The 13,521-nt window shown below is 43.6% G+C and overlaps 1 protein-coding gene across 1 annotated transcript; it reads right to left on the bottom strand.

Moving 5' to 3' along the window:
• Positions 1-8,038: 8,038 nt before the first annotated feature.
• On the bottom strand, positions 8,039-11,926 carry marcksa (myristoylated alanine-rich protein kinase C substrate a). Its single transcript, XM_088905915.1, has 2 exons — positions 11,525-11,926; positions 8,039-10,034 (listed from the first exon to the last, which is right to left on the bottom strand). Exons 1-2 carry the CDS (start codon positions 11,618-11,620, stop codon positions 9,246-9,248), a joined length of 885 nt encoding a protein of 294 aa, XP_088762041.1. The 5' UTR covers positions 11,621-11,926; the 3' UTR covers positions 8,039-9,245.
• Positions 11,927-13,521: the final 1,595 nt, after the last annotated feature.

Here is a 13,521-nt window from a genome sequence, read left to right on the forward strand (position 1 = left end):
AAGAAGAAAGGATAAATTGGTCTGCCTGAACTGCAGTTCAAACAGTTTTAAGTGTTTTTCTACAGGAGGGGCTGTTTATAACAAGACCTAGGGGACTTAAGGAATTCCAGAGCCCCGGGACCTGAGATGAGAACCCCTGCTTTATATGATCTGTTCTGCTTGTGTTTACGCTGTGCTGGTAGTATACATTGGAATGGCATGGTGGTGCAGTGTTGAGCACTGCTGCCTTACAGGGCTGGGGTCAGTTCTGGACCTGGGGTCTTATCGGCGTGGAGTTTGTAAGTCCTACCAGTGCTTGTGTGGTTTCCTCTTGCTGCTCTAACCTCCCATAGTCGAAAACATGCCGACCGGTTTATAGGCTTCTGGAAAAAATGACCTGGAGTGACTATGTGTGACTGTAGGTCTGCCCTGCAGGGGACTGGCATCCCATCCAGAGTGTACCCTGCCTTACCCCCCCCTTGCTTGCTGGGTTAGGCTCTGGCTCCCCTACAAGCCTGAATTGGATGAAGTGGTGAGACCAAGGGTCTCTAGCCTTTTTTCCTTGAGGCCCACTTGCTTCGGAAGAAAGGCCAGAGGGCCAGACAGTCAGAGGGTAGGTAGACGGAGATTTTATGATGGAGGAATACGTAATAACACAATTTGCAACTATAATAAATTTAATGAAAACCCATATAAATGTCATATATTGTAATATTCAAATGAACAAATGGAACTAAAATAAATATTCACATACATGGGTACAAATTTAATGCGACATTTGGAATTGCTTCTGTGACAGAATGTCCTCAAATTCTGGTTCAAACTTTGTCGCCCCCAGAATCAAAATCTGCTTGAGGTGCTCATCAGAGGGTGATGTTTGATATTTAGATTTTACACATTTCATCTTTGCAAATGTTTGTTCACGCAAATATGTGGAGGCAAAGACAGAAAACATTCCACAAGCTAATTTTCTAATGTTCTTAAAACTCTTCAGGCAGTGATTTACGGAAGTTTAAAAAAACCTTTTCCTAAAACAGATCCCTATACAAGTCATCCGCAGCAAGGTCAACTACTTCGAGCTGCAACGCAGGCTGAAGATCTTCAACTTCACTTGCAAAAGGGTTCTGGAACAGTCTCATGTTCTACAAGATACTTTTAAAATCTTGAAAACTGTCCTGAAATTGCTGCTTCAAATGTGAAATCGCGTTTAAAGCGAACGGAATTCATTCCTGTACTTTTCACAAGCTGCAAAACGAACAAAATTGTGAGCTGCCGCCCGTTTTTCAAAACGAATTTTGTTTGATGGATATTACATGTGAAAACAAATCTGAAATGACAGAATTTTCGCCCTGAAGTTTCACATTCAGTTCACTTATATGTGCAGTCAAATCCACAAGAAAGGCGAGCTTCCATAAGCAAACACTGTCAGAGAGGGCGTTAATAGGTCGTTTCCTCCGAGTCATGAAAATATCGATTTCTGTGCGTAATTCAAAAAATCTCTTGAGTACTTCAGCTTGGCTGATCCAGCGAACCTCACAGTGGTACGGAACGTCCGGATATTCACTCTCAATTTCAGATAGTGAAGTTTTTAAACACTATGATTAAGGGAGGACGATCATATAAAATTCACTGTCTTCACAACTACAGTATATCCATATTTTCTTCAACTGCGGAGAAATGTTATTTTCCAGGTCTTCTGTGCGACAAACAATTACATCAGCTGACAGACTTATTTCCACGAACAAAGCAACTTTTCCTGCACATAGTTCTTCAGCAATTTCATAATACAAGTTTTTTTTATATACTGCCCATCAGTGCATGGTTTCCCTGCCATGTACTGCTGGGCAGTGACATTGACATTGGCTATTTTGAAATTCGCCCTTACAATGGATTCTGATTGTTGTGATCGCTTTATGAATATTTCACGCTGATAAATTAAGTTTTTCTTCAGTGTTCCTACTTTATCTGAACGCATTTTACCAGTCAAGACTGAGTACTTCTGTGCTTCGTGTCGTAATGCCTTCGGTTATTATACTCCTTGAGAACAGCGACGGTTTCTCTGCATATTACTAAGCACAACGCTTTGTTATTGCTTTCAATCACGAAATGGTTTTCAGTCCGCTTCTCATTAAAAACACGGCATTCTTCGTCAACTTTTTTCTCCAAGCTCCTGACATTTCGATGTAAAATAATAAACAAACAATGCAAGAAAACACAATAACAACAAACAAGTAAACCTAAACGTAAAGGTTATTTGACTTCTTTAACACCTGTGCGTAAGCATGAAGTGGTGGCGCTGTAGTCCTCTGTTCTCGGGCCAGATAAAAATATCCGTAGGTTGGAGACCCTTGGGTTAGACAATGGATGGGTGGTATACATTGTCATATTTGAAATACCCACAAGGTGGTGCTCTTTGATAGGAACAAATGAAACCTGCACATACCTTGAAGAGTATATCGGAGCACAGAGTATATAGCTGTGTCTGTATGTGGAGGCTGCAAAGGAACAGGTAAAGGTTCATTCCGTGCTGAAAGTTAAAGGAAACACAATGTTTTGGCTGTGAAGCCTTCTTCTTGTGTCACAGATGATGAAGACTTCACAGCAGAAATGTTCTTTTCTTTACCTTTCAGCAAGGTATGGACCTTCACCTGTTCCTTCTAGTATGCATTACTGTTGAATTAGTTGAAAGGGGAAATTTTTAGTTTTCTTCAGCTAAAGTTAACTTTTCTATGTGACACAATGTGAATGCAAGAGAATAAGAACAAACATAGACAGTGTTTTACAAACAACTGGTCCATTTAAAAAGCTTCAATTTGTTTTCTTCCTTATAGCAGCTGTTATCCTTTTGCTAAAATCTAGGAACTTACCTGGCTGTGTTAGCATCCTTTACACAAAAGACCAGGCAGCAGACCACCTGACCTTTTCCTGCCATTAGAGAAGGTGTATCGCCAGGGTCCTGAGCACATACGCTTGCAACTTGCTGTAAATCTCCCCTTTCCAGGGTTTTGTTTTTCTAGTTGTAAACAATTCTCTTCTTCCGGGGCAAACCTCCATCAGGTAAAACCCGTTGTTTGTATCCCTTCATGTCCTGTTTTGCTTTCATCTTTAAGGTTTGGAGCTAACTCCTCTTTTCTGTCCAAGCTGATAAATATTTCATTTCACACTTGTGTGGTTACCCTGCCTTCAAACAAGCTGTTGTAAGAGCATAGAAGAAAAACGAAAGAAGAAAATGTCTTTTGTAGCATCGATGTTTACAGACAATTAGATTTTTTCTTTGTTGTCCTACGTCCATCAGCTAACATGCCAATTCCTGTTATACGTAGACTGTAGATCTCCCTTGAACCTGTGTATCGTATTAAAGATCCCTATACATTCTGAAAGTAAGCTGTGATATAAAGTCAAAGGTTCAGTAAACAACCCTTGATTTTCCAGAGTGTTTTCGTATAATTCATATTTTAAACCAATTATTTAATCAATTATTGCAGTGCATACAGTATCATCATAATGATGACATCATAGTACATAAACACACTGCTTCAAAATATAGATTGTGCTGATACTTCTATAAACATAAATGAAAGCAGAATAAAAATAGTTGCTATTGCTGATATAAATGAAGAGGCTTCCTTCAACTGACAATTTTAAAAGTGGTAAGCTTTTCACGTGACTTGTAATACGCTAAAGAAGCTCAGATATTACTGGTATCATGCATGTATGTAAGAAAAATAAATCATAAATAAGTAGTATTCTTCAATTAGAATTTCTTAATGGTCCATTGCGTATTCATTGTTACAGTAGGTAAAATGCACATTACATTCCCTGTTATCTGTTCCTTTGTTTTTTATATTTTTGCACCTGTTTAACAGGATCATTCATAATGGAGCTACAAGCCTAGTTTGTTATATATTTGTCACATTGTTATGGCTCTAGTCTAGTAATTTTCAGTCTTCTTATGTGCTTGTGAAAGTGAATTGTGAAAGAACTCAGATCGTAGTCTGTACAGCCTATCAACAGAATCAAGATGAAAGACAAATTCTATAGAACATGGACTTTTTTTTAGAATTTGCGCACAATAAATTCACCAACAAATTCCCATCTTGTTCAGTGTACTCGCTGAACTGAATTGATGGAAATTGTTTTAATAATTAAAGCCTATCAATCCTTGATCAGAAAGCAACTTGTTCCCCGTAAGGCGTCTATCCCAGAAGCCCAAGACACAAGGCAGGAAGCATGTCCATTGCAAGACACACAGAAGAAAACAGGGACAAATTAAGGGACTGCAAGTAACCTAGTCAGCTTGTCTTTGGACGAAAACCAGGAGACAACTGGAGAAACAGTGGGTGGTCTTCACATGCGTTGGTCCTTGAAAAGGACTGTAGTCATCGTCAACAGGGAAGTGTCTTGAAACTGATGTGATCGTGAGACCTTATGCCATATAGTCCAAAGGAACCCACATAACCTTACAGCTTTGCCCCTTCTCCTGAATGTGGGATGGGCTAAAGAGACCACATCACCTTGCGGATCCTGTGTCCTTATGTGAGTACTGTCACAGTCTCTTAAGCCTTCTACAAGCTGGAGGTTTTCCACACAGAACTGATCACGGGACCCAAAAATGGAGAAGCAGCAGACTTAACCACCCTGCCATCAGGCTGTCCAACTTCTGTTCAACTATCACTTCTGCATTTATGGCAGTTGAATTACCTCCATACTGCACATCCTATCATGTGGAACTGAGCCAAGAGATGAGATATGGTTGATCTGTATGCAAATTCACAGATTTAAAAACAAATTCAAATTCTTGGAATGACCACCTTCACGTTGCCATTCTGATAATAACTCGATTTTGTGTAATTGATGGCATGGTGGCACAGTGGTTAGTGTCGCTGCCTTGCAGAGCTCGGGGTTCTGGGTTTGATTCCCGAGCTGCTGTCTGTGTGGAGTCTGCATGTCCTCCATGTGTTTGTGTGGGTTTCCTCCCACAGTCCAAAGACATGCTGGCAACATTGGCCCTGGTGTATGTGTGTGTCTGAGTATGCCCTGCAGTGGACTGGTGTCCCATCAAAGGTGTATCCCTTGCTTTGTGCTCTTTGCTTGCCTGGATGGGCTCCAGCTCGCCCACAACCTTGTATTGGATATAGCAGCTAGAAAATGGATGGATGATTGATGAGACCTTGTGACGATATCAATGTAGCTGATGGGGGTCTTACTCAGTTTCAAACCTCAATCATGAGAAACACCTTTGGGTGCCAGACCCCAACACCCAAATAAATGTCACACCCACTATCTGAGAGGTTTAGCCCTTTAACAGGGGGGTTTAAACACTTCTGAAAATCCAGGGGAGAGATGTCACCATGGCTGGCTCATTCATTATGGTGAGCTTTCATGCTCTGCATAAACGTAACCAATAAGTAGCAATCTTAAATTTCTCCCTGGGGGTATTTTGGATTTAATTGAATCTAATCTACTTTGATGACTTGTAGAAAATACAGATAGACCATTTTCTCAGGCACACTCCTCTTCTGACATGAAGTTTCTCAATATTGAGAAATCAGGTCACTTACACCACTGTAACAACTAGGTGGGCACCATAAACAAAATCGAACGAGAATTTCTTTCCATACATTTTACAGAATTTGTACAATATAGTGCCATATATGAATACACAGTACTCATAACATAACTCTGATACTCCGTCTTTAGAAAATACATCTCCTATGAAAAAGGTTGATTTCTATTGCTTTCATTTTGCAACACTTTCCAAAACACATCAGAAAATGAATCAGAAATTTGAGTACAGCTGAATTGCATTACTTAGAAATCCATTCAAGCTTTATTTAACATATATGGGCAGTAAAGAAATAGCGAACAACATGTTATAGACAAGAGTTTTTCAATCCAGAAAAGCCGGTTTGGCCTGATTTCTCAGCTCTTTGTATTGTCAGCTGAGAAGGATCCAAAAATCAGTGAATGCTGAGAATATGCATCGTAAACGTTATCATGAGCCTGCAGTGTTGCTTCTGCACATTGTGCAGCTCACAAACGAAGGAGAGAACATCCCAGTGTTGAAGTGTCGATCGAGGCTGAATTGGCATAGAATCAGAGCGACAGGGATATCATTCGTTTGACAGTAGCAACTGGGGTGCCTGACTGGGTGCCTGCTGCCTGGGTGCTGTCATCAGGTTGCTTCGCCACTATTTCCCCTTTGGCACATGTAAGATCCTCTTTGCCGGGTAAGGGAATTGACGGGCAGCACTGCGACAACACCCAGGACAACCTCTGTATGCCTCTAGTGCACTTGCATCGGGACAGGAGGAAACAGGAGGAAACAGAGACCAGCGGCCAGCTGCCGTTAAATTGGGAAAAATACGACCATGCAACTCAAGATTCTAATGTGGCCATCAGTTTACTACTAGTAACATTCATCTCTAATAGCCTGCTACCCAGCAAAAGACCAGAAACTAATAATTACTGTTAATGTAAATATTTTAAAACTGTTGCAAAAAATAGAGTATCAATGGCACTCTCTCTCCTCATTAAACTAATATACAGTAAGTGGCTGCTTTGTCAGCAGCTACATCACCCTGCAACTCAGCTGGCAGCCCACTGAATCTCTGCAGATGTAAGCCTGGTCAGTACCTGGATGGGAGACCTCCTGGGAAAGCTAAGGTTGCTGCTGGAAGAGGTGTTAGTGGGACCAGTAGGGGGTGCTCACCCTGCAGGCTGTGTGGGTCCTAATGCCGCAGTATATTGACGGGGACACTATGGTGTAAAAAGGCGCCATCCTTCAGATGAGATGTAAAACTGAGGTCCTGACTCTCTGTGGTGTTACCCCGGTGTCCTGGCCAAATTTTCACCTGACCTTTACCAATCATGGCCTCCCCATCTCTGAATGGCCTTCATCACTCTGCTCTCCTCCCCACTGAGAGCTGGTGTGTGGGGAGCATACTGGTGCACTCTGGCTGCTGTCGCATCATCCAGGTGGGGCTGCACACTGGTGGTGGTGGAGGGGAGACCCCATTACCTGTAAAGCGCTTTGAGTGGAGTGTCCAGAAAAGTGCTATGTAAGTGTAAGGAATTATTTGATGGATACTGTCCTTTGTTACATTGCTTTCCCTGCTGCCAAGTGACACAGTAAAGTGCGAGCTCTATGGGGCCATCGCTTATCATAATCCCAGGGATTGTTCCAATTAGTAATCAACTGAAAACAAATCTGTACAGCAGAAATATCATCGCACTACAAACATTTAATTACCAAAAGTATAAACAAAGACCAGTTTTCACAAGAATAGGAAGAAAATATGCATGCTATTGAGCTTCAAAAGATGCTCAAAAAGTTCAGGCACTATACCATGGTATGTTCTTATAAAACGAATCCTCAAAATGGGAAAACAACCATAGAGTGCATAGGAGAGTTTGTGAAAAGTTTGCTATTTGCATCTACAAACATTGCCAAAGTAGTCTACTTTAAAGCACGCCACATCATTCTAATGTTAATTTACAAATCTTTACATCTGATTCATGCAGTCTTTGGATTATGAGATTTTATAGTTCTGCAAGTACAATGACATCACTAGTACTACAGACTACTGTCAACACCTTGGGTTTTGAATGCCAGTCTTTAGTAATGGAAGACTACATTACAGCTACACTAAGTGAAAGGCGGAAATCCCTGAAGCCGCCATTTTGTGGTGTAGAAGCTTAAGATTTCACAAAAACAATTACACAAAACATAAGGCAGGCGGTTTCACACATTCATTTCAATTTGTTTTATTGTTCAACTAATTCCTCCATCAGCATTTTAAGTATCATAAATTGGGACTAGTTTACTTCTACTCTATTTTATGTAGATCTGAGGAACTGAAACTTCTAGTGGTTAAATGTTCTATTCAACCCATTTTGTTACATGTCTTACCTTGATCATGACATATCAGACCATCTCTTCCATGGTTGACAGGTTTGTTTAGCAACTCCCTGCCATAAACCTGCAAACTGTTGCGCTCCCTACTGCAAAGTCAAAGCTAAGGGAGAAAGGAAATGAACAAAAGACCAAACGCTGTAGTCAAATTTTATTCACATTTATTTTTGCTTTTAGTGTGCTCACAGAAAATTAGAACACCTTAAGCAGAGGAGTTTAATAGCAATTTTGTAAGCAAAGTTACATTCCATCTCTAAGTCAAATTGGTCAAAGCTTCTCCAGTATTTACAAAAGAAAAAAAAAGACAAGATGCTACACAAACATTGCATCTGAGAGATTCCTTAATTGTCAAAGACCACTGAAAAAAGCATTGTCTGCTGTAATCAAAACATACCACAGTATATAAACAGTAACCATTCCACTTATCACAGCTTTGTTGAGTTTAAAATTGCTTAAAAGGTCTTCCAGGATGACTTGATTTTTTATTATTTTACAAAAATGAGCAGGGTGGAAAAAGAGCTGCAAACTTCATGTGCTTCTTGATATCAAGATTTCATTTATACAATAATCACAGTTAAAAACACCCTGCTGGTAATACATAATTACACTTTCTTAAGGTCATAAAACCAGCAATAAACAATAAAGCCTATACAACTTGTAGTTCTACTTAATCACCGACTGGCACAGCTAATGAGATAAGTGAAAAGCTCCTATGATTTAAAATGACGTCCTAAACCTATTTCATCTGGGATTTTTTTTTGTCCTTCTTGTAGCAAAAAATGACTTAGTGTTGTAAACCTTATGGTACACTCTTCACACAGACATTGTAATCTTCAAATTTGCTTGTTTGTTTGTTTTAAGACTACCCTTTCCGTCATATGCTGTGGCACCTCCCGCCGTTTCTCCCCCATCACTTCATCCGACACCCTCAGGCCACCCGCCTGTCTCCTTCACACCCGTGGGCACACGTCCATACGTTTCGTATATATATAAAAAAAAGCAAAATAGGCAAAAAACATTTAATACTGATGCAAAAAAGTACAAGGCAGAGCGTGGCTGGAGTTGGTGCTCTTAAAAATCTCCTCTTCTAGGCCACGGACCTCACTGCCAGCTGGAATAGTAGTAACAACGAACTGAGATGGGCTCTGTGGAGGGGAGGAGGGGAGGGGGGGGGATTTGGGGGGACTAAACAAAAAAAAAAAAAGCTTGAAAATATCCCTGGTTGTACACAAGTTCTCCAAAACCAGTACCTGGCACCACTTCCAACAAAAACAGGGAAAAGGTCTTTGATTATCTTTTTTTTTCTTATTCTCATCTCGTGCGTCGCTCCGGGGGGGGGGGGTGCCTGGCCTTACTCCGCAGACGGGGCTGCTGCCTCCGCCGCCGGGGCCTCCGGACTGGAGGCGGGGGCCGGCTCCTGCGTCGCCGACGCGGGCTCCTCTGCTTTCGGCGCCTCCTGCTCGGTGGCAGCGGCGGTGGCCTTGGTCTCGGCGGCCGCCGGCTCCGCCGGCTTCTCCTCGGCCGCGCTCTCCTCTTTGGCCTTGGGCTCCTCAGCTGCGGGGGCCGCCTTCGCCTCCTCAGCCGCGGCCTGCTCCGGCGCCGTCTCCTCCGACTTGGCCTCCTGCGAGGGGCTCGCCTCCTCCTTCGTCTCCTCTACGGCGGCGGCGGCGGCCTCGTCCTTGGCCTCCTCCTGGGCCGGCTTGCTCTCCTCAGCGGCGTCGGCGGCCCCCGGCGTGGCGGCAGCCTCGTCCTTGGCCTCCTCCGTCGACGCGGCCCCCTCGTTCTCCGCCCCCTCCCCCGTCTCCTTCTTGCTCTTCTTGAAGGAGAAGCCGCTCAGCTTGAAGGACTTCTTGAAGGAGAAGCGCTTCTTCTTCTTTTTGGGGGTCTCGCTGCTGGTGGAGGGCGTGGCCCCCTCCTCGGCCTTGGCGGAGCCCTCGCCCTCGGCAGGGGAAGCCGCCTCGGCGTTCTCCTTGTCTCCCTCCGCGCTCTCCTTCTCCGCGGAGGCCGCCTCTGGCTTCTCCGCCTCCTCCTTTGGGCTCTCCTCGGCGGGGGCGCTTCCGTTGGCCTGAACCTCTTCCTTCCCGGCGGCCTCAGCGTCCGCGGGCGAGGCGTCGCCGTTCACCTTCACGTGGCCGTTTTCCTAAAAAAAAAAAAAAAAGACGGTGGAAAAATGTTTTGAAAAAAAAAACAACGAAAGAGAAAATGAAAATTGCCCACTACGCGCCTCAGTACCGCCGTCTAACACACGGGGCAGCCTGTGACAACATTTGAAAATACAAAAAAAAACCCGCAAATCGTTTCAGATTCGCATCCTTTCGAAGGCTCTTTTGCATCCGCGCGAATAACAACATCTTTAAGCAGGATTTCATCCACACCTCTTCCCGACCACCCACCCCCTACCGAGGGGTATGAAAACGATGCCTTGAATGAAGAAATCACATTTCGAGACGCCCCAGACCTCGAGGTTTCTTCCCGGAGATGTCTAGAAACGATCCCCTCGGCGGAGGCAGATGGAAAAGCCGTGCGCTGTAAGACCCCGTGTCTCCACCGGGGGGCGCTCTGCCGCCGCCGCGACAGGCGCTCGCAAGCGGTGCAGCGCCAAATCACAGCAGATGCTCATTAGACCAGCAGATCACGCAGAGCGCCGTTTCGTCCAAGAACCCAGCTATTGCGTTTACTACGATTGATTTAAGATAAAAAAACACTGAAGAATATATTTAGAAGCACTGGCTATTAGCCAAACCCGTTTCAGAGATACTGTATTTAAGCGACGTGCTTAGTCTCGTACAGCAGCCTCCGACTATGGTGATACCATGCATCCTCACCACAGCATCTCGAACAAAAGGCGTGGTAGCAAGACTGTAGCGAGCCATTGTTGCCCCAGCACAGAGCCATTTCAGATACTCCACAGTTCATTAGCCACTTCTCAGATGCCCCTGAAAGAATGGCTCCCTTTCACCCGTTTTATTCCTGCTACTCCAAATTGGACGCAAAATAAACCCAAGTGCAACGCAGATCGAGGAAACATCGCAAGTTAGGTTAATTACAACGTCGACACCGACCAAAAAAAAATGAGTAACGAATTATGAACTACGCAATTATCCATTTTAATCCAACTACAAGTAGAAAATATGTCTGCGAGTAAGTCACACGAGTCCAGAGCTGCACGCTTCTAACTGTGGCACCATCCTGCTCTTCAAACAAAGCACCGTTTGGCGAGGCGTCCAGACAGAGGAGCCACACGGTGCGGCTGCTGATGCAGGAACACGAGATAAACCGTGCAAAAACGCTCCCCGTTTCTGAAGTTAACGAAGAAAATAAACCCCACACGGAATGCTTAAAACCCCGATTCATCCTGGTCAATTTCCCATCAGGAAAATGCCGTGTAAAAATCACAGGCTTCCCCCCAAATTAAGCTCAAATAAAGACAAAGGCGTGTAAAAATACAACTAATTTCCTTAAATTGTAGATTTAAGTACTCCGTAGTATTCGGGCTCGGTTCGCGCTGTAACATGCCGGCATGTGTTGGGAAGTCCCGGTCTAAACCGCACCATTGCGCCAACACTGTATCTGAAACAATGAACAAGCCCCCATAATAAGGTTCTTTAAAAATGATTTTTTTTTTTTTACCTGTCCATTCGCCTTAGAGGGTGAAGCGGCGGCTTCTCCCGGTTTTTCAGCGGCAGTTTCGCCTTTTGCAGCGGTTTTGGAGAATTGCGCTCCCATGCCTTCGGTCCAACAAAGAAACTCAGCCGATCCAAAAAAACGAACAAAAGACCACAAGCGTCTCTCCTCTGTTGTAAGATCTGTTCAAAGACCCCCTTCCCTGAAAAAAGTTTACTCTAGAAGTGACCCAAGTCCGGCTGCAGCGAACAAAACGGGTAAATGGCAAAAAAAAAGCCTGCCAAGTTGGGAGAAGTAATAAAAAATCCCAGATTTGTTGCTGTGTAGCTGTAGACAGGGTGGAAAATGGAGAAATTTCCCTTGTTGCTAATAAGATGCAGAGTCCAACGCCCAAGTGCACAGATGAATGGGCATTCCGAGCGATGACGCCATCCGTACTCGTCCCCAGCCAATCAGAGAGCCGGCATACAAAGGGAGGGGCGTGGCTTAGAAAGCGAGCGAACAATGCAGCAGATTGTTACAAACCTGAAAAAGCTAGTTGTCCTATAGCTACAATTTCTTTAATTAAAAAAGAAATCGTCGTATGAAACTCCTGGGCAATATTGCTCCATTGTATTTTAGGACGATTTGCTTTGTTGAATTTAAATCGTTACCTTCGTATGTACATGCATTTTTTAATTACTCCCCAACCCAATCTTCCAAATGCGTCGGGCAAGATGGGCTTTTAACAATTAAATTTAAACAGAGGTGCTGATGATTAAAGTTTATGAGGGCTGATTTTCGCAAAGGACGGCTGGGGGGTCGACACTGAGATCAGCCCTAGCTCTGACCCAAGAAAGATCATTTCTCAGTCAGTGCCCGGACGTGGCAATTATCTTCTTCAAATGGACATTGTTAGACTAAATTCTTGTTGCATGTTTTGTGTCCGTATTCACGCTGCACCGCAAGACGTGGTTTAATGGTGTTGTTGCAAGGAACAAAATACGGATCAGTCTGGGAATGATTAAAACCGAAATCACTTGAATCTTTTGTTACGATAAAACGGTTCATTCTTTATTTAAAAAAATGTTCTTGAGTTTAGGGTTTGCAAGTTTCGTATAGTTATTTAAAAGAAAAACGTGTAATATAAATATGTGTAAAAAAAAAGCTGGGAGAAAAAAAACTGAGAGAGACCCAGAAATGAAACTGTATGAGGTTTAACCTTAAAGATTTACAGAAGCGTCATTTTAAAGTGTATACCATTCTGAAATACCATTAGGATTAGTAATTGGAATAATGCGTTTTTTGGGGGGGGAAAGGACAGATGTTCTTTGAAACTGGATGCATTTTCAGCCAAAGGGTCGTATAAGAAAGGCTTTTTTTTTAACATCACTCAAATGTATGAATCGGTTTTCATTGTGTTTGAGGGAGAGAAAGCAGAAAAAAAATAACGGATTTTGGCGTTTGCACGTAAATTGTAGGTAACGGTATACGTAATCAATAGATTGAGCGAATAATATTTAAGTGACCGTTCATTCCTACCAAAGGAAACGATGGAGGGAGGGGCGTCAGCCCTAAATCATAGCTATATAAAATGGTATTCCGTTTAAAAAGTTTCATTTCACGGGCTTGACGGACGTGTTGGTGTCGCGGTTGCGCCGGTGAGCGCACGGCCTCCAGGAGCTACCCGTGCTACAGAAATAAATCATTTTAAAGAATTAAATGTGCCTTTTATGGGATTGATTTACAGAGGCAGGGGTGTCTGTGGCAGAATGGCTTCTCCGGGCGAAGGGTCTTTCCATTCTCTCTGCCTCTTCTCCTGCGGCTGGGAATCATCTAGTTTCCATGGTGATTTCGCTCGCAGAAGCGAAGCCAGGCGCTGAAGCGGGAGAGGAGGAGAGGAGGAGTGGGGATGCAGGAAGCAGCCTTCCTCTCGCCGTCAGGGCGCAACAGCCACTCAGGCAAGGCGCGGAGAAATGGGAAGGGAGAAAACAGGGATGGGGGAAACAGACAGCAGTCTAGGG

This window comes from Atractosteus spatula, chromosome 2 (assembly GCF_055471065.1).
Source record: "Atractosteus spatula isolate fAtrSpa1 chromosome 2, fAtrSpa1.hap1, whole genome shotgun sequence".
Classification (NCBI taxonomy): Eukaryota; Metazoa; Chordata; class Actinopteri; order Semionotiformes; family Lepisosteidae; genus Atractosteus; species Atractosteus spatula.